Genomic DNA, 22,761 nt, shown 5'->3' with positions numbered 1-22,761 from the left:
TTACTGGAATTAAGAAGAAAAGGAAAAGCTTCAAAATTTGTTTTAGCATTATCATAGTATTGATTTACTGAGAATATTCAGGTAGGTGACTTTATATTTGTATGTATGTATGTATGTATGTATGTATGTTTGCTGGAAGAGTAATTCAAATATATGTGGTGATAATCATCCTTTAAAAAGCAGTGCGGGAAATTATATTCAGTTTTGGAGACATATTTAAGTGCAGTTGATACTGCATGCTGTACTCAAACAAAAGGCTTTAAAATACCTTATAATGATGTGCAATTTAATTTGTCAATGTTATTTAAGGTCCTGGCATATACTTGGCAGCCTGTGTATCAAACAAACCTTGAAATGCTTGGTCTTGAAATGGAGCTCTTAAATAGAGCTACAGGGGTTTTGCATAAATATTTCCTGTGTGATCTCCAGATACCCAAAGGCCAAAGAAAGGTGTGTTAATTTTAAAGGATTTGTTAATTATCTCTTCTGTTGTTTCTTTGTTGATTGCAGCATTTTCTTTTATGTCAGAGCCAGAGGCTTCACTGGAATTCAGAAGAAAAAGAAAAGCTTCAGATTTGTCTTAGCACTATCACGGTGGGCTAAATTTGAGGTTTCACATATTTCATTTAGGGCTAAATGGCAAAAACAATCTTGTGCGTTCTATGTCCAATCCAAATAAAAGGCAGAATTCAGCAGGGTGTTTTCCTGCACTGGCCGATTGAAATAGTTCTACAGTTCTCAGTAAAGGGCTTGTGCAGAAAAATCTTGCATTTAAATTGTTCAGTGGCAATTTGCTGAGCAATTGAGTGCTAGTGGGTACCAGCCCTAGACATTGTCCAGATATCACTCTTGCTTGTGAGAGGAGGAAACTAACACTGTCCTGAACTGCTTCCTAAGATACTTTTTGTGAAGGTGACTTCTAAATGCACTTTAAACTGGTTCATCATTTACAAAATTAGAAAAAATGCTCATATAGAAATTATATGACAGTAAAGAGAGTGTTGAAATTTGCAAAAGCTACCAAAGCATTTTGGCAACTAATTTCTATTACATCATAACAGTTTTGTATTTCTAATTAGCCACCTAGGCCTTGCAGTCCTGCTGCCCAAATAGATGGGACCAGTTGATTCTGATCTATCTGAGAGGGAAAGCTTAGAACCTAGTAACCTTCAAAACCCTCAAGGTTATTGTTTTCATGGCCCTCTTGGCTCCTAAAACTAGAATGCTGTACAAAAAAGCAAAAAAATAAAAAAATAAAAAACAAGCTTCAGCACGTATTAATTTGTGCTGCACCCAAAAATATTCTATTACCTAATTCTAAAGCAGCTTTTGCTCTGAAATCTCAAAAGCAGAAGGACCCTCTGAAAAAAATCAAGTGACATCCAGACCCATCACTCTTGACAAAAGGACATCATACTTGGTGGCAGAGCTAGTACTATTAGCTCCCCATGCCCTAATATGTATCCTAATGTTCAGTGCTGTCAGCCTAATTTTGTCAAGAGCCCAGCATTTCTCTTATCTGCATCAGAGGAGCTTTTCGCTAGACTGCAAGTCAAACAGTCATCTCTGAAAGCAAAACAATGCACTATGTCAAAATACATATCATGCAGCTGTTTCTCACCATGTTGTTACTGCAGTGTAAATGTAACCCGGAGGTAAACCTTATCAGGTCCTCCTAAGATAGATAGGGGAGGTTTAAATCATCCAACCCAACCACTTCCCACCAATATTTCTCCACACAAATATATGCATTGCAGGGACTAAAAACAAAAAACATTTGAGTTCTAGGTTTGAAAAAATGCCATTCTCTAGTTCTCTTAAGAGTAATATGGATTAATTTTCTCCAACAGAAGATTTTACGGACTACCATTCACAACTTCTGACAGATTTAGAGTTAGTCTAAAATTCAGGAATTCTATAGGCTCCTGAATTTTCATCTATTTTTCCCAATGGTTTCATGCACAGAAGGACCTTTCTTAGGAAAACAGGATATTGGTGAATTCTGCTCTGAGGCTATTTGCACATAAATTCCCCGTATTAATAGCCTAGAAGAAAGGGAGCCCCTTTCGCATGGAAGCAAGCGTAGGCACTTGAGCTTATTTAAGGGTGGGTTTGGTTTTGGCATGCACTTGGGCTCCTGAGCAATAATACTAGTCCTTGTCTCTCTGAAAGAGTGGGCGGGTGGCCTTGCTGGGAGGAGAAAAGAGACTGCGAATCTTGGGCTGACTCCAGATAAGGCGTTTCTGGGACCATTGTCCTTACCTCACTTAAGGAATTTAGCAGGAGATCCAAACAACACCGGGTGTGGTCCAATGTCATGCTAGCCATGCCGACAGTAAGCCAATATGGATTGATTGTGTGAAAAAACCCCAATGTGAGTCTAACGGATCACTGTGCTCACTGTGGGATGCTGGTCCTCCTGCCATCGTGGGGAAAAACCTGCTATGCCCAGAACGTTTATTGGTCTTACCACAGATTTCTTGTTGCTCCCCACCCTGAGATCAGAAAAAACCAGCTACTGAGACTATTTTCCCTATCCTTTTTTGATAGCTGTAAGTTACAAGCAGTCCTTTCAAAATGCTCCAGGGGCACTTCAAAGGGACTACCCATCAATGTCCTGGCTTTTTTTAAGTGCAAAAAAATTGTGCACAAAAATAGGTTTTTAAAAAATCTACCTGCAGTTGCATAACAGTGAAAGGCCATGAGCAGTTTACAATACATAAAAACAGTGCAACAAAATGCAAGAGAAAGCCATAACGTTATCAAAAAGAAGCATTTTTTAAGCTAAAAACATACAATGGATAAAGGCCCTGTAAAAGGAAAAGGCAGAGCAGATGCACAATTTTGGTTGATGTTGTGGTCCAAAGCATGTAGAATGGGTGGGAGAAGAGGTCCTTGGGCAGGATGTATGATGTGTAGAGATGCTCTTCCTTTCCTGCTTGTCATGTATTTCCTGTCTTCCTGCAGCTCCTCCCAGCCCTTCAAAATGGAACTAATAGTCGCTTGCTTATTTGTTTGGTGGTGTACACCTGGAATACAGCAGTGTAGTTGCTGTTTTTAAAATTAATATAGAAGCAAACAAATATAACCATATATTTGCATTATAACAGAAGACGTACTGTTGGACATTTTACTGCTATGTTTTAAACTTGTTCTCTACGTGTTCACCGCTCAGTAGAACAAGCGGGGTGGTATAAAAATTAATAAATAAATAAACCGACTTGCACAAGGACTGTAAATTAAACGCGTAAGACAACTTCCTGATGGGGAGTCACAGAACACTGGGGGTGGGGCAAAGGGAGGAACAGGGAAATGACCCCCCAGAAACTTCTGCTATAGGCTGAGAAAGGCAAAGTTCAGATTTTGTCTAACTGCAAGTGGGGTCCATGTGGAAAAATCTGGGCCTCCTCAAGAGCACTCTTCTCAGTTGTATTCTTTTACTGTGGCTTTGTGGCAGGATGCAAATGAGCATGGCCCAAGTCTATGCCTGAAAAGGTGCTTTTCTCCTGCAAAGTAATAAGCTGTTGAAGGGCAATTCAGACAATAGTGAAAACAGCCTTCCCCAACTGGGGAGCTTCCAGATGTGTTTGACTACCACTCCCATTGTTCTGCTAGTTGGTTGCTGGCTGGGTGAATTGTAGCTGAAGTCTGACACATCCAGAGGTCTAACATGCAATTTGGGAAAATCTGAACTACAGCCTTCCCTTAGTGTCATTCTTCCTGGAGACCTAGCCCATCAACCCCGCAAGACAGACCTCCACCCTGGAACCACAAGATACATTGTTGTTGTTATTTTGGTAAACTTTCTTGTAACTCTATTAAAAATACATTGCAACTGGCACATTGATTTCTCTACAAACTATGCACAACTACCAAGAGTCACATTTTCACGTTTATTATTTTAAAGGATTCTCATTACAACATTCCTCCTAACTCCTCACAAGTAAAAACGTGGGTTTGCAGACAAGCTCATCAATGCATGAGACTTAAGGGCACAATCCCAATTAAGTTCAGTCAGAAGTTTAGTCATAATCTACCTCACACAATTGTTCTGAGGATAAAATGGAGAGGGAAGTTATGTAAACCACCATGCTTCTTTGCAGGAAAAAGGGTGCAATAGAAACATAAATTTTAAAAGAATTACTAGGTTCAGCGTGACCCAGCCAGCCATCTTGGCTGGGGCATGCTGGGAGTTGTAGGCCTTTCCTCAAACTAACATGCAGAGGAATGTATCTTACACCTACCTCTGCCTCCTAATTTGATTGGCCGCGCTGCTTAGCCCAGCTAATGATTGACACAAAACCGTCTGTGTTGAAGAGAAGCATGCGTTTCCTCGTGCATTTTCCACTATCCCTGCCCCAATTAATTAGTCAAGGGCAGGAAGAAAACAACCTTTGGTTTTGCAGCGAAGGCATCAATTTATGTCTTTCCACTGTTCACAATGCCACACAAGTAGAAGAGAGTGGACAGGATGAGTGCCATCTCCCTTTCCTGAATTTGTCAAAGATTTAGCCTTTCATTTTGTGCCCTCATTTCAGCTTCAATATGAGCTTCTTCAGAGGAACAGACTGGTCCTTGTTTACTTTATTAGATCAACACCGACTTTACCTCAGAGGAGGAGTGGAAGAACCCCTTGTTGCCAGTCAAAGCTCTGAGTTCTCTAGGTAAAGACGTGAAGCTAGATCGCAGCTGGAGCCTCTTTCAGCACCAAGAGAGAGAAAGACATCCTCCTCTTCATTCACACTGTAGTTTGAGACCACGTGCAAAACAGTAGTAGCGACCGCTACCCTGCACTTTTTCCTGCACTTTGAAATCGTCAGTCATCTCTCCTGCAGAATAGCCCACATTGGCAAAACAGTAACATGTGCCACTATTTGCATATTATTATTACACTGCATTCATATCACATTGTGCTTATATCCTATCATTTTTCCTCTAGGGAGGAACTCAAAGCAGCTTACATAGCTCCATTTTAACCTCACAACAACAGTCCTGTGAGGTAGGCTAGGTTGAGAGGAGTGACTTGTCCCAAATCACCTGTGAGCTGACCAAGAGGGAACTAGAACCTGGATCTCTCAGGTCCCCAGTCCAACACTTTAATTACCACACTACACTGGTTCTTGAACCAGTTTGGCTAACAGCTTTTGGACAAGCATTTCAAAAAATATGAAAGACAGATTCCTGTTCTGCTATCATGCAATATAAGACTTATGTTCAGAAAATAGGAGTATCAAATTATTCTACTCTTTGAGCTTAATATAGCAAGCAGTGTGTACTTGCTTTGCTGCCCAGAAGCATACTTCAGAACATTTTTCTGCAGGACTTGTATGCCCCCTTTCTCTAGTGCAGTGAAGTTATTCATCAAAATATACTGGGCCTAATAAGTAATAATTTTGCAGCATCTCCTCTTCTTCAAACAGTTCTGTGCAGGATGTTTCCCTCAGAAATGCACTGTTGACAAAATAGATAATACTTTCACTTTAGCTGCAGTAATGCCACATATAATACCCACTTCCCAACCCCAGGTGTCCCATGAATGCAGAAAAAAAATATTACCAGGCTGCTTCAATGAAACGTCCTATTTTGAAAATACAAAGCTGGCTTGTACTTGGTACAGCTAGCCCACAAATGTCTACTCATAAGGAAAGGTGTGAGAAGTGATATTTGGAGCTACAGTGATGTGGGGAGATTGTTGAAAATCAGCCAAATTAAGTTTCTGTGAGCAACTTTCCACTCATGGAATCTGCCTCTTCCAGATATACACCAAATTCCTCGCCTACTACAGCCCATCCCCTCAGCCATTTCTTGAGGGTCCACCAAGCCTCAGCAGTGGGTTTTAAGGGCTGTCAGGGGTTGCAGTGGAGGGGTGGGGAAGTGCAGTTGTGTGAATGGACAGCCACTTGTGCAACCTTGGATGCACACTTGTTTCTTTAGTGGACAAAAGTTACAATTCCACACAGAAGCGCAGTTACATGTGCCTAATCCACAACTGTGTCTTCATCTTCTGGTTCCTTCAGCCACCCTCCCATGCCACCTACTGGAGCAAGCAGTATTCTCATTTTGTGCAGTTGTAAAGCAAGATGGGAGGATTAGTGAAGGGATTGTGGCAGAAACAAGGCAAGAGATGTCCTGACTGTCTTCCTTTCCACTATTCAAGAACTACTCCAAGGTCTAGAATGTAATATGGCAAGCCTATGGAAACAGAGATAATGTTTTGACCATAAGTGTGTAACTTATACCAAAGACATTACTTCTATCATTCCATATTACTTGCATCTACATTTGTCAGAACAATGTACACTGTTTTTTAGTCTCTGCACCTATACACATTTACAACTAACTTAACTGGTCTTTTTCACAAAAAAGCAGATGCAGAATTAGTAATGGCAATCTAGCAACTTCCAATATTACAAAAAGAACTGCTGCAGCTTCTAACACTACATATGCATGTAACACTACTGCACTGGTTATGAAGGAAGACATTTACTATTTTAATACCCTTGTTTTAAGCAACATGTTCCCCCAAATTTAATTTAGAATGATTATCATCTGCGTTCATATTCTACAGTTTGCTAATATACATACCCAAGAATTAATTCTGTAACTGGATGTTTGTTTGTTTTTTAATTCCTGTTGTGAAATAATGATTTAAGTGCATTTCTATTTGTGTTGCCAAAAATGAAAGAAAGAATGCTCATGCTGTGACTTGTTGGAAATGAGCTGACAGGCCTTATCCTCATGTGATACATCTGTAGTGCCTTGCTGTTCCCAGCTTAGATTTCTCTGTAATTAATGCTGAGAGCTTTTTAAGTTGGCATGTTTGGCCAGTAATGCATATTTTTCTTCTTAAGAGTTACTTCATCTTTAAGAAGTAGAAGCTAAAATGAAAGAAAGAACATATGTGATATATTCCAATGAGCATGCCATTCAAATCCTTCCCTTTCTCCTTTAAAGCTCTCTCAAATTTTGTTGGCTCCAAACTCCAGACTTTAAGCCTCAATGTGAAACCTGTATCTACCATTTGGCAGTGTTTACTTAGCCACACATTTATAAAGATGAAACAGAAACATATCTAGCTACGATCTGACTTATACAGAATGGCGATAAAATTCAATACACATGGGTCATAAAAAATAATTGCAACAACTGAAGGAATCAGGATTAACTTGGTAAAAAAGTACCAATAGGAAATATGGCAAATTAAGAGTGCTGAGGTCTCCTGTACATTTAATTTGTCCATCAACGTAATTCTGTTCTGAAACTTTTCAACCTGAAACATGAGCGATTTGTAAAGAAAAGGTATCTAAAAATCAAGGAGTAGTTGTGCTAGGCATATAACACCCTGCCTTCTAATTCTGATAAGTAGTAACCCTCTTTAAAAAAAATCCTCTTTTGAAGATATGCATTATCTTTAAAAAGGACTTAATACTTCCTTAATAGGAGGAAGTACATTGTTAATGTTGATGTTCATTGTGCTCTATACTATTATTGTGCTTTTATTTAAGGAAGACCACATTCTTTTCCACCATGGAATCTAATCATCCATAGTTAAGTAACAGTCCAAAGAGCTCCACAACTAGTTCTGTATGCCAAAAGGAACTTGGGTCTTCTGTTCTTTGAATGTCAACCAAACACCTTCCCACCCAACTACCTCCATTCATATAGGAAACCATTTCTGAAGCTGAGGAAATTCTCTGAATTGGTCTTCTGATATAGCATGGATGTGTAACATTCAAGAAAAAAATCTCAATAAGTTAAAGGAAATTCTTGGAACTGCCTAAATGGTTTTGTATCCTCAGTTTATTTGACTTGTATTATAGATTCAAACTCATACAGCATCTATGAACTGGCTGCTCCATCTAACATAGTTCATCAAGAGCACAGCTGTATACTGTGGGGGTGGGGGCTGAGAAAATTAAACCAAAGTTCAATTTTGTTCACAGGAGGCTCAAAGCAACCTGCTATTTTCTATACGGGGCAGCACTACTAGTATTCTCAGTTCAGTTCATGACACATTTTATCTCCCCCCAGCCACACACACAATGTTGCTATCCAGCCAAAACCTTCATATAATTAAAAACCACAGGCACTCATTCAAAGTGTCAGATCAAAAGGTTAATGTGCTATGGTGGAGAGGAAGTACTTATATTATACCCTTGAACATTTTTTTGAAGTTTACAGCATTTGAAAACAAGTTAAGTCAAACTCTGGCCAAAGCTAATATTACATCATTTGATTTTAAACATTAATCATAGTTGTTTTAAACCAAATGTTTGGCTGGTTGAAGAAAAATACATGAGGAGTGGCTGGTAATGTACTTCCTAATGCTGAAGCTTACACACATGAAATACCAAATTAAGACTTCTAGAGGTACTTAAAACAAGGCAAAGTGCAGTGAAATGTTTCCTGTAGCTACATCAGTCCATCAAATACCGAAGGTTTATTCAAGATTTTGCAACTGGTCTGCATCCTCTATGAAATTGTATATCATTGTTTCAGTTCCCAGGTTCTTAGTGCAATTGAAAACATCACTGAAGATATTATCAAAAGTCTGTCCAGAAATGAAGCACCTGTTCTCATCTTGAAAAACAGATCTGATTGGGGAAATATACAGTTAGTATCTTTTATCATGCTTGTAAATTTGATGTATATAACTGTCACAAACAAAATGTTGCTCTTTACTTACTGAATACAATGTATATTGTCCTTCATAGCAGGGCAACATAGAGCATTAAACAGGTATAAAAAAGACACCAAAAACTTTGAGTTTGAAACATCTTCTCTGAAACAACTCATCAGCTTTGAGATGAAACATCTTTAACTTTCACAAGGCCATGTTCCATGGTGCAATGTTTTCTTTGTGCTCTTCCATCAGCCCTCTTCTCACTCCCATTCCAATTTTAGTTATAGAAGCTTACTGATACCAAGAGACTGAGCCACCAATATTACTAATATTTAGCATTTATATAGGACATGTAGGTATTCAGAGGACTTCATATGTCTTATCTCAATTTTTACAACTGGCCATTGTTATGATCTTTGTATTATTATCTATCACTGTCCAGAATATGATCTGAGGGGATATAGTTAAGTTGATTTGCTGAAATTAACTAGGACTGGGGCTGATCAATGACTAAATGCAAAATCACCTTGAAATTTAGGGGAAAAGGCCAGGAGATAAAAAATTAATAAGAATATTGCAAAGAGGGAACTGAGGCAAATGGGATAGTCACTTGTAAAAGCATCTAATAAGTTTGGGGTTAAAGTGATGTTTTAACTGGAAGAAAAGAGAAATTGTTAGCTTTGCCAGCCAGACAAACAGCAACACTATATTTTAAGCCATTTCAGATGATTCAACAGGGTTTTACTCTCCCATGTGCCATCATTTTGGTACATAACAGAACAAAGCTAACCACAAAATGACAAATACTTGCTGATGGGGCTGTAAAGAAGGTTTCTTGAAAGTATGAATTGCCTCAGATATAGTCCAGTTTCAAATCCCTAATTTAAAACATGAGATTTGTGCAATCGCTAACATTTTTATCTATATAGGAATGTTTCTAAATGTGATAAAGATGTGACTTAGACCATATGCCCACTGGCACTGTTTTATATGGCTAACTTTTAGATGTATTTTAAGGGATAGAGCAGAACAGACATTGAAATAAACTAATGGGCTAAACCCAGACTTAGACCCATTGAAATCAACAGAACTTGTTATTCATGACTAACTTGCCCCATGGAATTCAGTGAGTCTAACACCTGGATCCCAACCAATTTATTGAGATATCTCAAGTTCTACAGTTTTATAGTATAGTGCCTTCTGCCACCTTAAGGACATTAAAAGCAATGCATTCAAAGAACAAAAATGCAGGTGTTTTCCATACCAAAACCAATACAACTTTTTCCTAATATTGTTACCAGATATTTCATTCTGATTAAAACTATCAAGAATATGTTAATTATGAGTATTACTCCACAGTCCAAGAATATGGATTCTATAGGTTTTGAAGAAGATATTGTTAGGTCAAAAAAGAATATAAGAGGTCTGAAGAATAGCAAACCATGAAGCTTCAGCTGTTGGGCAATAAATAAATAGCAATTAGCAGAGCTAATGTTGTTTTTTCTAATTGATTCACATTTCTCATGTGTTTATTAAAAACAGCATGTTTCTTAAGGAGTCACATACGTTACAGACAACTTGATACACTGAAAAGTGTTAATGAAATGATAAATAATAATCCTAACATAGGATAATTGCTAATACACTGGAAACATAGGTACTTCCAAATGCAATTTTTCAATACAGCTTTTACAGAATCAACTTGACCTCCATCTCCTGCCCCCTACCTAGGCAAGAATATCACCCTCACTCCTACATTTGCACAATAAGTGGTACACAGTTGATGTGGGTATCAATGTACACCAATATGCAAACATAAAAAATAGCAAAGGTAGTTTCTGCAATATTAGGGGGTTTTTTTATCAGAAAGTTGTACTCTTTTCTATAATGTATTTTAAGGAAGAGAAAGGGAAAACAGAAATGCTTGCAAATGTAACAACACAAGATTGAGATTGAATGGGCAGAAATGTGTTGGGTGTTGTCATTATTTTGTACAACACATATTGCATTTTCCCTTTTAACATGGAAGTGATTTTACAGTGATTTCATCAGATGTATGCTACAGAGCCACCTTTTATCACCTTATTTATTGGCATGAAATACTGTTTTTAAAATAAAACAATGGAAACAAAAACTAGTGCTGCTGTACATGAGAATAATGAATTGTACACAAATGATTTGCATCAGACCATATTTTGTAAATATAGTCCAAAATTCAGGAAGACAAATTGGCATTCTGACCATATCTCAAGTTCCACATTGTATTTAACAATGCAATCTTATACATACCTATTCAGAAACATATCTCACTAAGTTCAATAGGTCTTACATGCACATAAGTGGATACAGTATTGCAGCCTAAAATATTTTATTTACTAATCATATTTGTATCTCCTTTGATCAAGGATCTCAGATGAACTTACATGAGTCTGGATTTTATTTTTCCAAATACTTTCTTAAATCTGACAATATGTTAATTTAACTTAATGAGAGGTGCCCATAACCCTCCCCCCACCCCAAACTCACAGAACTACAGGCATGTAATCAAAGGCATGAAGAGCACCCTGCAAATGATATACATAGCTAATTTTGGCCATCTATGTCTTTTACCCTTTCATTTGAGCAGGGGCTAAAGCACCACTGGGATTTCTCATATCCTGTCAAGCCTCCCTCTGCCCCTCCCCTTGCTGAAGAGCCCTCTGTTCCCATGTTGGCTCCAAAGTCCTAGCTGCTGCTTCAGAGTTGCAGCCAGCACGAAAGGAACCATGCCAGTTGTGAGGACAGAGTGCACTTCATGGTCAGAGTACCATAATCATACTTTTCCAAGTCCATCTTCCTTTGCAACAGCATTTGAGGTTTCCTCATCTTCATTCATAAAGTATTTGTCCTAAATTTTACATAATCCTGTGGATTCTAAAGAATGTGACATAGTATATTTTTTTGTTTACTAATCACAGATTTAAAGATTCTGTAGGTTTGCAGATGACATCTAATTGTACTACAAGGAAAGTAAGAAGTGATTGCCCCAAATCAGCACCAAAATTTGGTAAGTCAGGAATATATAATTTTATTTTAATTCTGTAGTACATTAATAGCAGTTTCCTTAATTATTATCTGGCAATATATATTGCCAAAATGTTTCATGAACTTCTTAAAATTGTATTATTTATAGATACAGATCAATGCAGATACACACAAATAAATTACTTAATGCACAATTTCAGTATTCTCATTAGTCAGTACTGAGGTTCAAGCATCACATCATCCCTACTGACCCACATCCAAGTAATTAATACTCATATGCACCAGACATATGGACAAATTCAGTTATGGCTACTCTTTGACGTGTATGTCTTCAGAGGTCATCAACTTTACTTCAGCTCCTTTAGAAAGTCTGAAGATTTGTGCCTCTGTTCACTGACTACAGTGAGCATGCAACAGAAGGCTATAAAAATTTTTTCTTGTGCTTTGCTTTCTGACAGGGATGGATAAAATTTCCAGGCAAAGTAACTCCTGCTACATGGAATAAGCCTGCCAAATTTCAAACAAATATTTGGCCAAGTAGCCTAAACATTTAATTTTCTTTTCTTTTTCTTCTTTTCAAGGAAACCATCTATAACTTTATTTCTTGAAATAATGCCATGACATTTATAAGCACAGTTGTCCATCAAAGCCTGTCAAATTTCAAGTAAGCAGATGCAGGATATTTTGTGAAAGCAATCTTTAAATACTGGTGGGTTTACAAAAAGTGTTTGTTCCCCCCACCCCATGCTTTATGTGGGCATTTTTGAATTTTCTTGTAATTAGGATGTCTTGGTTGAGATGTATACAAAATGTCAGGATGATTGCTAGCTAGCATTCTGTATCAGTGATTAAGTTGTCAAAGTGCCTTTTATATGTAATGGCTGTGATCCAGCTAAAGACAATTGTGCTTTAATCCCACTGGAGTCAATAGGCCAAATTAAGTCATCTGTCTTCACTGTACTGCTTTCAATAGGTTATCCATTTGATTGTGCCTCTCTTCCCATTCTGGCCAGCTATCCACAAATAACTTTTAAAACCTGACTTGTATTAGGATAACTTATTATAGGAAAAGTCTATGACTGAATATTTTATAACTAGACATCATAACATGGCACACAAAGTTTACCTTGTAATAGATAGCAGCATCAAGCACAAGCAAGGTAGAATGCTGGGCTGTGTGAGTTCTGCTTTCTTGAACAAAGGGACACTCCTAATTGCAGTAAACACATCAGTTTGCAGAGGTTGTATTGAAAATACAGCTAACAGCATGAAGGTATTTTCAGTATTTGTTGGATGGTTGATAATGTTTATTAGGTTTTGTTTTACATTTCAGCTCTATTTCTCAAAATATTATCTATTATCTACAAGATGGTACAGACAAATATTTATGCAACTAAAAGGTAAGAATATGTATATGTAATAGCAAAACTGAATTTACATTTTAAAATTCTATTAAATTAAAATGTTACATGTATTAGAATGTTACACCATTCTCAGGTGAAAAAAATTCAGATTAGGACTTTGGTTCAGGCTATGGGAATTTTCCAAGTAACTTGGAATGTTTGTCCTTCTATAGTACAAAGTTCTGAAATGTACTTAAGAGGCAGGCACTTGAAATTTTGTTTGAAAGCTAGAAAACTGAATGTCTAATTAGCCTTTTTCATGGATATCAAAGTATAGATTTACAGATTTCTTATTGCCCCCTCCTGTTTGGGACAAGACTTTCTACAAGAAGAGTTGGAGTAAATTCAGTCCAGACTGGTCTACTTTTTAAAAACTAGAATTTTTAACAATGTTTTTAAAACTCACAAAGCAAAAGTATACCCTGAGGATCTCTTAAAAATTAAGGCATAATCAGTCTGTGTTAAGAGTTCTTGTGCATGAACTCCAGAAGTGCGACCTGTTTGAGTCTGTGCAATACCTACTTAGTCCACCATTCTCTACAAGAAGCCAAACACTAGGTCCATCAAAATTGTCCAGTGGTTCACTGGTAAATCATAGCCTACCTCCTATTCTTTCTTGCCTTTTGATCTTCATTATCTGCCACCAGAGGCATTAAGTCAGTATCACTATACAGCATGACACTTCAGCAATGAAATTTTTCCTAATTATTCAATGTGACTGCTGCATTTTTGTGGCATCAGAGTGGCTGTTGCAGGTTCCAAATGAATATAATTTTTATTGGCTCTAAGTGTTTACAGTGAGAGAATGAGGACACTAGCTAATCAGTACTCATTTACACCCCAGCCTAATGACTGGAGATTATTATTGAAATGTTCTGTATAAGAAGTGTTGCTTATTTTCAATGAATTTCAGCTATTATGAAATAGTCATTTGGAAGCAGGCACAGGAGGTGTGATGATACTCATGACCCATGCCAATGGGCACTTAACTAAATATTTATATTTTAAAATATTAAATATTCCTTACAGAACATTAAAATTCTATGGGACTATTAACATTTGTTTTAAAACAATAATATTTTATTTGGACAGAGATATATTTTACACTGATCCAGCACATTTTTGTAACCAAAGAGTTGTAGACGACATTATCAATGATATTTCCTGTATGCTCAAGATACCTAGGAGGAATCTTCATATTGTTAAGTATTAAACAATTATTTCATGAGTTTTAACATCTTAACAAATTTGGAAAGAGCAATGAGTACATATTATATTAATGTTTAGTTTCAGTATTTACACATGGGCCTGATAAGATAAATATGGATCCTTAACCCATTTCTGAGAGGTTATAGAATTGGTTTCAGATTTAGTAATAAGGATATATTAAATATACTTAATACTGATATCAGTAGGACTTATGACTGACTAATGTGCTGCACCCTCTGTGATTATAAGCCTCTGAACGTGGAAGTTTATGAACATCCTACGTAGAGTGTGGGAACTAGCCATGACAATCTTTGCCTCCCTGCTGCTCCCACTCTGTAAGTATGCTTGACAGCTGATTTCAGCCATCTAGCTATAGCACTTCAGAGAGTGAGCAAAAGAAGCTGGTAGCCCTGTTGCCTTCCTGCCAAAGCACTATTGCCTCTCCAAGGTCAATTGTCTAACCTAAGAGAAGCAGCTGGTGTGGTTTTTTCCACACCAGCTGAAACATGGAGAGAGATCTGAATGTGAATCCTCATGTTCAAGATCAGAGCTCTGCTTCCACCCAAGCACCTGACAACTGAAATTACTCTGCCCAGTCTCACTGATCTCAGTCTGCTCCAGCCCATGATGAACAAATGCTAGAGTCTTACCTCATGGCCTCATGGTAACCGAGCACTAAAGATGCTCACAAGGACTAGAGTTTACAGTTGCTTTTGTCAAGATGATCCTTCATTTCTTCATTGCCCTTCTCTGTTGCAACTTTCTGTTTTATTGTTCTGGTCACCTTCACTGAACCAGACAAAACAGGATGCTTTACATCTTCAGCCATTACTGTATTTATTTCCAGTTCCAGGCCCCTTGTTTGACTTGCCTAGTTACAGAGTTTGCTTAATATTTAACAAAAAATCTTAAAGCCTTTACAAAATTGTTTTTGTTCAAGCCTGTATTGTGAAAGATATTAAGCATAATCATTTTTGTTACTGTATTTTGTAATAATCAGAGATACTAGAAAAATGTATACTTCTACACTCTGAAAATTGAGCTTCAGGGGCCTGTTGGATCACCCTACCTTTATTTTTACTTATTTATTTATGGATTTATATCCTGCCTTTTTCCTACAAAGCGCTCAAGGCAGCTTACATCATTCTCCTCCTCCATCTTATCCCCACAACAACAACTCTGTGAGGTAGGTTGGGCTGAGAGTCTGTGACTGGCCCAAAGTCACCCAGTTGGCTCCATGGCTGAGTGGGGACTAGAACCCAGGTCGTCTGAGTCCCAGTCCCATGCTCTTAACCACTACACCACACTGGCTCTCATTTGAAATTAGTTTTACTGCAACTTGTAAAAGCTTCTTTAACTCAGACATTGATCTGCAACCCTCTGCTTCCCAGCCAACCAATCTTGCTTACCAAGTTACAGTGGCAGCTGCAAGTCATAGGAGAGGGATGTGTGGAGTCTCTCACCCTCTGGCAAGCCAGACTCAAAAGCGAGAGACTTCTCCCCACTGTCGTTTTACTTGGCATGCTAACATTGCAGTAATCCTTGGGAAAATCTACACTTCACAGGGAACAACTGCTTCAGTGTAGTACGGGGTAGGGGAGACATCTCCCTTCCCTCTTGTTCACCTAGTGAGTGGAATGGGAGGGGTTTGGGGCACAGAAGGTTTTGGGGATGAGTAGCTTATTTCCTAAGTAAGATTTGTTTGGAAATAAGCCAAATTATTTCTGAATTTTGAGGATGAGAAAACAGATTCTTCTCTGAGTCAATTAAATGCAAGCCTTCATGAAGTTGCCCATCTCAAGTATTAAAAAAAAAAAGAATACAGTGCACCTCAACACTAAGAGATATCTAATTTTTATATAATATATTCAATTAATAATGTGTAATACTCTTTGACAATGAAATATTTGATCATTGTTTTCTTTTTGGCAGCTATCTACCAGCAAAGGTTGCATTGCTGGTAATCTAAGTTATATTGAAGAAGATGGTACAAGAGTCAACTGTACCTGCAGCACAGCTGTATGTATTATTGGACTCTTATGCTATTACTTGGGATTAATTGAAGGCATGCATTCATGGTTTTGCAGTGTAGTTTGAGTATTACAACTTTCTTCAGGGACTCCTCTGATTCAACACTTTCAAAGAGAAACCAAAACTCTCTTCTAATCCTCATCATTTTAAAATAACACTGCAGTAAGCAATGAACAACCTTCCCTGCATCTTTTGATGCTTTCCCTTCTCCCCTTTGTAAACTAAGAACACTTGCCAACACCCAGTATCTCTAGATTCTTTATTGTACAATTATTCTTGTTCCAGACCCACCTAGAATCAGTATAAGACATTTATCATATTTTCAATGTAACATCTTAATCCCATTGCACAGTAAAGTTAATGAAATATTTCCAGTTCATAAACACTGGCCTTGAATTAGCCAAAGCAGAGGGAAATTATACTTTAAAGCTCAAACAGTCCATAGCAATATTTATTCAATGAAAAGAGATCATGATTTATCCTCATTGGATTTTTTGATATGATAACCGTATCTATAACCAGGAACACAAAGGAAAATGAGGAAAAAGCAAAGGCACATTGATGCTTGTTTATATATTGCACTTCTTAAAAAACAAGTCCTCACCGAGAGAATATGCATTCAAATTCATGTACAGTGTGCTCTTGTGCAAACAGATTTGTTGATCCATTTTAAGAGGAATAATGAGAGCAAAACACATATGCCAATCTCTTACCTCCAATAAAACTAATAGATACATTATTATAGGCCTGAGAATTGTGCATCTGTCTGCCCACGCCTGGAACAGATTGTTGGATCAGAGGCTTTAAAATCACAGTATTTCCAGACTAAGCACAAAAGGATGGTACTCAGGAAATCTCATTATTTTTAGTAGGATTGTACATAAGGTCCCTTCGTTATTAATATTTCTCCAGGAATCCTCATATTTCAGTAAGGTCAGTTTTGTTTTGATTTAAAACATTTGTAGGCCACCCAATTGTGCCACAGCACTAGCCTGAGTGCCTGCAATGATACAGTGGTTAAACAGTAAGGCTACACGTCTGAGGTTATGGTACAGATTCCTGTGCCAATTTCCTCCCCACACGAAGCAATCTCCTGTTTCTTTCTTCATATGTCCGCCATATTGAGGCAAACCCAATGAGAGATATGAAATGTTTCCACAAATCTGAATGAGTTAAAAAACAAGAGAATGGCAAATAATAGTTGAAATGTATGTAAATGTCTGCCATTAGGAGGTCTAACTTTAATTCTTTTGTATGATACAATAAGTATACAATTTAGAAGTTGTCTTGTACCCACTGATTTCAATTATGCTATCATCCAAGCAAGTAGGGTTAAGACTAGACTGTTAATATGAGGATTTTAAACATAATTAACCATTATCAAGACACAACTGAAAGTTTTCAGATCAATCAATAATGCAAAAATGCTTGTGGAAATCTTTTGAGAGATTTGTCTGTTTCTTATTATCTAATTAATTTAAATGAACACCTCTTATCTATTAATATACTTTACCTTTTGTTGTTTTAGGCAGCTGTGCCATCTAACGTTGAAGGACTGAGAAGTATCCTTTAGGCAAAATACTTGTTTCAGGGCAGAATCTATTTTTAAAAATCTATTTTTTTCTCTTTAAAATAATAGTCATACTATATTAAAAGTGTGAAATAGACTTGTATACTGTTTCAGAAGTATACAGCACTTTATTATGTGGTATAATGGAATGCCACCAATGTTTTTTCTTGTAACATTAATATTACAGATTTGATCACAGAAGCAAAATTTATTTTAGTTATAGAAAAAGATGCAACTTTTCAGAGACTGCTAGATGACAACTTCTGCAGTAGAATGTATCCATGTATACTAATCACGGTATGAAGCTTACATTTTGGCCAGTCAAATCTGAGCACTCTTTCTAAACCCATTTCAAGTGAAATTTAGTCTTAATTTTAGCACTGAAACTGCCTTGGAAGCCCTGCGAGATGGCTTATACTGGGAAAAGTCAGCCCTGTTCATTTTCCTACAGCTTTAATTTACAGTGCCATCAGTCATAGTAGCCTTCTGGAAAGGTTGTCTGAATTGGGTGTAGGTAGTATGGCTTGGTAGTGGTTCTGCTCATACCTGGATGACCATTTCCAGAAGATAATACTAAGAGATTTCTGTGCACCACCATTTAGGCTTTGGGAACCCACAAGATTTTCATTTTTCCCTTCTGAAAAAGGTCATCTGGAGATTCAGAGCACAGTGATATCAGTGTGCTGTTGACTTGCAGCTCTCCCTCTTTTTCAGCAGTTCAAAGCCGGATCTTCACAGTGTTTTTTATAAGTTTTTTTTATCGCACAGCCAATAAACTGAAGCTCAGTTCAAATAAGACTGAAACAGTTGGTAGATGGTTCATCATTCTAGGACAGTGGCAGTCAACTTGTTCTAGAAAGGGTTGCTTCTGGATTCATCTTTGTCCAAAGTCTCTTCTATGGCATAATGTCAGTATGCAGCTATGACCCTACCTGGATTCTGATAGCCTGGCCTCAGTGATCCAAGCCTTGGAAATCTCCTGCTTAGATTAATGCAATGCATTGCACATACAGCTGCCTTTAAACATAGTTTAGAAATTTTGGTTCATACAAAATATGACAGCAAAAGTACTGACTGGAGCAAAGGTGTTGCAATCATATTATACTAGAATTCTGCCATTTTAACTGCAACCTGTTCCCCCCCATGAGCCCAATTTAAACAGCTGGCTTGAAGTTCATCATGGCTCAGGGACAGGATTATGTGAAGGACTACCTCTTCCCATACAGTCTACTCATTAGCACCCCACATGCACATGTGCACACCCATTTTAGAACAGCCTTTTCTACTGACCAGAAAGGGGGTTTTTTTTTTGCTCCAAGCAACCCCTTGCTCCTAGGGGTTTTTTGCTCTTTTTATTTCTGCAGCCTTTTCACATGGCTCTGTTCTTGTTGTCCAGTTTGTATTTTAAAGTGATTTGATCTCCAATACAATTTTAGGAGTTATCACTTGCTGTTTAGTTTCTGCTTGGTTTAGATATTTTGTGTTGCTTTCAGACGTTGATCTTCTGTATGTGGACTTTATTGGACTTTTGTGTAGAATTTGTACTGAAGTCATACTGAGAATAGTTACAGAGCAACTACTAAATTAAATACATTTGTTATTCTGGGACTTATTTAAGTGCAGTGCAATGAATAGCTTTTCTGTTCAAAACAAAGCTATTATATAAACTCTAACTAGACATTATTTTCTTAGGGGAAAGGTGTACCAGATATGAATACAAGGCTTCTAGTCAGAAAATTATGGGATACTTGTCAAATACCTGTCTTTGCTCTTATGGATGCTGACCCACATGGTAAGTGTGGGGGACCTCTACAGAAGAATGATGTTTTAAAAGCAGTTGGAGAACATGAATGGACATTTCAGGAGTGGGGAAACTTTTGAAACACCAAGAACTGTATAATTTGGAGTAATCTGTTGGGTATCACACAATGATTATGGGAATGGTCAGGTCCAACTCCTCTTAAGAATATTTAGAGGGAGAGGAAGTTTGGCATGGTTGTGAAATTAAATGTCTTCTCCACCCTCCACTTCACAATTGCTTTTTCTGACACACATGCTGAGACCCACCCATCCAACCACACAGAGCAGAAGATGGGTGACAGATTTAAAACTCAGGAGGCAGCATTAATGGAGAAAACCTGATAGGTGGGAAAAAATTAAGCTTCAATTACAAATTTGCATTAGCCATTACCCCCCTCCCTTTACATTGCATTATGTTACAAAGGGAACATGAGGTTGAGGTTAGGGATGTATCTTCCTAATTGGTCAGGGATGTATTTCCCTAATGAAGTTTAGTTCTGCCCTTGAGACAGTGAAGTACCTACATTTAGGTGACAAGTCAGACCAGGGATGCAGGGCCAGCAGCCTCCTCCTTGGCCCTGCTGCAGGTTCTACCACAGCAGTCTTATACCCAACTCCTGCTCTGCATCCTCCATGGATGCCAGGTATGGATGGATATGAGCATGTGTGCACACAATTCTCTCTCAGATCCATCCATTCATTCACACTTACATACCCATGTCATGTCACATAGACAGGCACTAGGCAGGGGCAAATTTGTGGGAGATGTTTAAACTCCCCCCCCACACACACACACCAATTTCCCCCTACAAATGTAACCCCAGAAGTTTTAAATTCTTCCTCCAATTTGGTTCTGAAACCAGAAGTGAACCCAGCTGGTGTGGCGGCAAGGGGTGAGGAAGAATGGCTGTGGGGAACATTGGCAGGCTCAGAAGGGATTAAGTTTCCTTTCCAAGTGCTGCTCCTCTTCTACAAGCGCCCTGCTGCCTCCAAATTCCCATTAGTTTGGCAAAAGCATGATTTGGAACACATGTTTGTTCATCAAGCACCTAGCACTACCCTAATGCAAAATGAGGGAAAGTAAAAGATCTGTTCATAATTTCTCCCTATAATTGCTACTGGCTAGGTACTTAACGGACCACATGTTTACAGTATGCAAAGACTTGGAATTCAGGCACATTCATACATTTGTTAAAGATACTCTTAACTCACTAAATTTTTCTAATTGGCATAACATCACTGAAATGTGATATTGTCTCTATACTAGGTATTGAAATAATGTGCATCTACAAGTATGGTTCTGTGGTAAGTTTTAATTTTTGAAAATATGAAATTGTATTTTGAACTAGGATTTATGGTGAAAGGCAATTTAAAATAAGACTGACATCCTATTCAGAATGAGGAAGTGCCCAACCGGGAATTAGTACTGACTGCTACTATTGCAGCATAGAACATGCTTCCCACTTATTTATTTATTAAAACATTTCTATGCCACCCCTTGCTGAAGCCTCGGGGCGGCTCACAGCATAGAACTATGGTTCAAGTACAAGAGATAACTGAGGAATGGGGAAAGCTTGAAACTAAAACAGAAATAATCTTATTAAATGATTATATCATGGCAAGAACAATTTGACAAAGACAAAATAGAAAAATGCTAATATCTTGAGAATATCTCAGTTAACAATCTGCACCAGAATCAACACAAACGTCAGAAATGTTACAAAAGGCAGTTAACAGAAATACTGTTTATTCATCAATTGTATAAGTGTGAGTGTGAGTGTGAGAGCTGTATAGTATGAGTGTGAAAGCTGTATAGTGAAGAAAGCTGACAGGAAGAAAATTGACACATTCGAAACATGGTGCTGGAGAAGAGTTATGTGAATATCCCTGGAGCAAAAGACAAAGTCCTAAATCAAATCAAGCCAAAGCTTTCCCTCAGAGCAAAAATGGCAAAACGGAGGCTGTCGTACTTTGAATACATCCTGAGAAGGCAAAATTTACTGGAGAAGGGATCAGACTAGGGAAAGTAGAAAGCAGAAGAAGAAAAGAAAGACTAAATAAGAAATGGATTGACTCCATAAATGATGCTATACCCTTGAGTTTAAAATAGCTAAGCAGGGATGCTACAAGTGCTACAAGACTTGTTGAGGGGGAGGGCTTTCATTTATAGAGCGGCCATAAGTCAGAGACAGCATAATGGCACATAACAACAAAATTATTCATCTTGCTGCAATTTGGTTTATTTGCCTTCTCTCACAGATGCTTTGTCTACTCCAAAAAGTTTTGCTTCCACCGTTTACAGAATGCACTAAACATTACTCTTAGCATATGTCTGTACTACCTATTCAGATCAGATCAAGGTCAATTTCAATTCCAGTCTAATTTACATGGTACAATCATGTATTAGTTGACTTCTCTGTATCTGCTTCTTTCGGCAACATATAAAGGATTCCTAACCCTTTGCTGCTGCTAATGCTGCAGTAGAAGCACTGACAGAATAATAGTAAAAGGGGGAGGGGGGTAACCTTTTCCTTCTTGTACTTGCCATTTTTCTTCTATAATCTTTGGCCCCTAAAGCTCTTTTCCCTACTTGATCAACAGGAACTTCTCAGAACCCTGATTGGTAAAAATGCAGTTGCTGGAAAATTTGCAGAGAAAAAGTAAAAATGGGTGCTTAGCTGCAATGTTTGTTTTTGTACTTGAGGGCAACATGACCTACATGTACAACAAGTGCAAGCTAATAGTCCTGTTAGGAGAAAAGGTGGTGAGTGCCTACCCTCAAGAGTGGTGGAACTGTAACAGCTAAGTGTAATCCAGAAGCAAGAAGTGCATCAACAAGCTGAGACAGAAGAAGAGAACCCTGAGGGAAGGGAAAATTAGGAAACTCCCTAGAACAGGCTGACAGTTATACACAGAAGAACTAGAAGACCAGTGGAAAGAGTGGAACTCTCAAACTGCTTTAAGTTACTTAGGAAGAGACAAGTGAGAAACCCACTATGAAAGAACTACACCACATACTGAGAAACTCTGAAAAAGAGACAAAAGGTCAATCAAGTAAGGAAAAGGATACCAAAGTTTGCAAAAAAAAAAAAAAAAAAAAA

General features: G+C 37.9%; 1 protein-coding gene across 1 annotated transcript in view; it reads left to right on the top strand.

The window, feature by feature from the left end:
- Positions 1-4,512: 4,512 nt before the first annotated feature.
- The window catches only part of SPO11 (SPO11 initiator of meiotic double stranded breaks), a 23,534-nt gene continuing 5,285 nt past the window's right edge, over positions 4,513-22,761 (top strand). The window contains exons 1-10 of the mRNA XM_044455743.1: positions 4,513-4,664; positions 8,500-8,613; positions 11,581-11,669; positions 12,981-13,047; positions 14,143-14,251; positions 16,192-16,278; positions 17,819-17,852; positions 18,048-18,157; positions 19,553-19,652; positions 20,928-20,965. Coding sequence (XP_044311678.1) covers positions 4,546-4,664; positions 8,500-8,613; positions 11,581-11,669; positions 12,981-13,047; positions 14,143-14,251; positions 16,192-16,278; positions 17,819-17,852; positions 18,048-18,157; positions 19,553-19,652; positions 20,928-20,965 — 867 coding nt within the window. The 5' untranslated portion in view covers positions 4,513-4,545. The remainder of the gene's footprint in view (positions 4,665-8,499; positions 8,614-11,580; positions 11,670-12,980; positions 13,048-14,142; positions 14,252-16,191; positions 16,279-17,818; positions 17,853-18,047; positions 18,158-19,552; positions 19,653-20,927; positions 20,966-22,761) is intronic.

The sequence above is a fragment of the Varanus komodoensis genome, unplaced genomic scaffold, assembly GCF_004798865.1.
Source record: "Varanus komodoensis strain SLA01 unplaced genomic scaffold, ASM479886v1 scaffold8, whole genome shotgun sequence".
Lineage (NCBI taxonomy): Eukaryota > Metazoa > Chordata > Lepidosauria > Squamata > Varanidae > Varanus > Varanus komodoensis.
The sequence above is the reverse complement of the archived record's forward strand: the minus strand, read 5'-3'. Positions and strand labels throughout refer to the sequence as shown.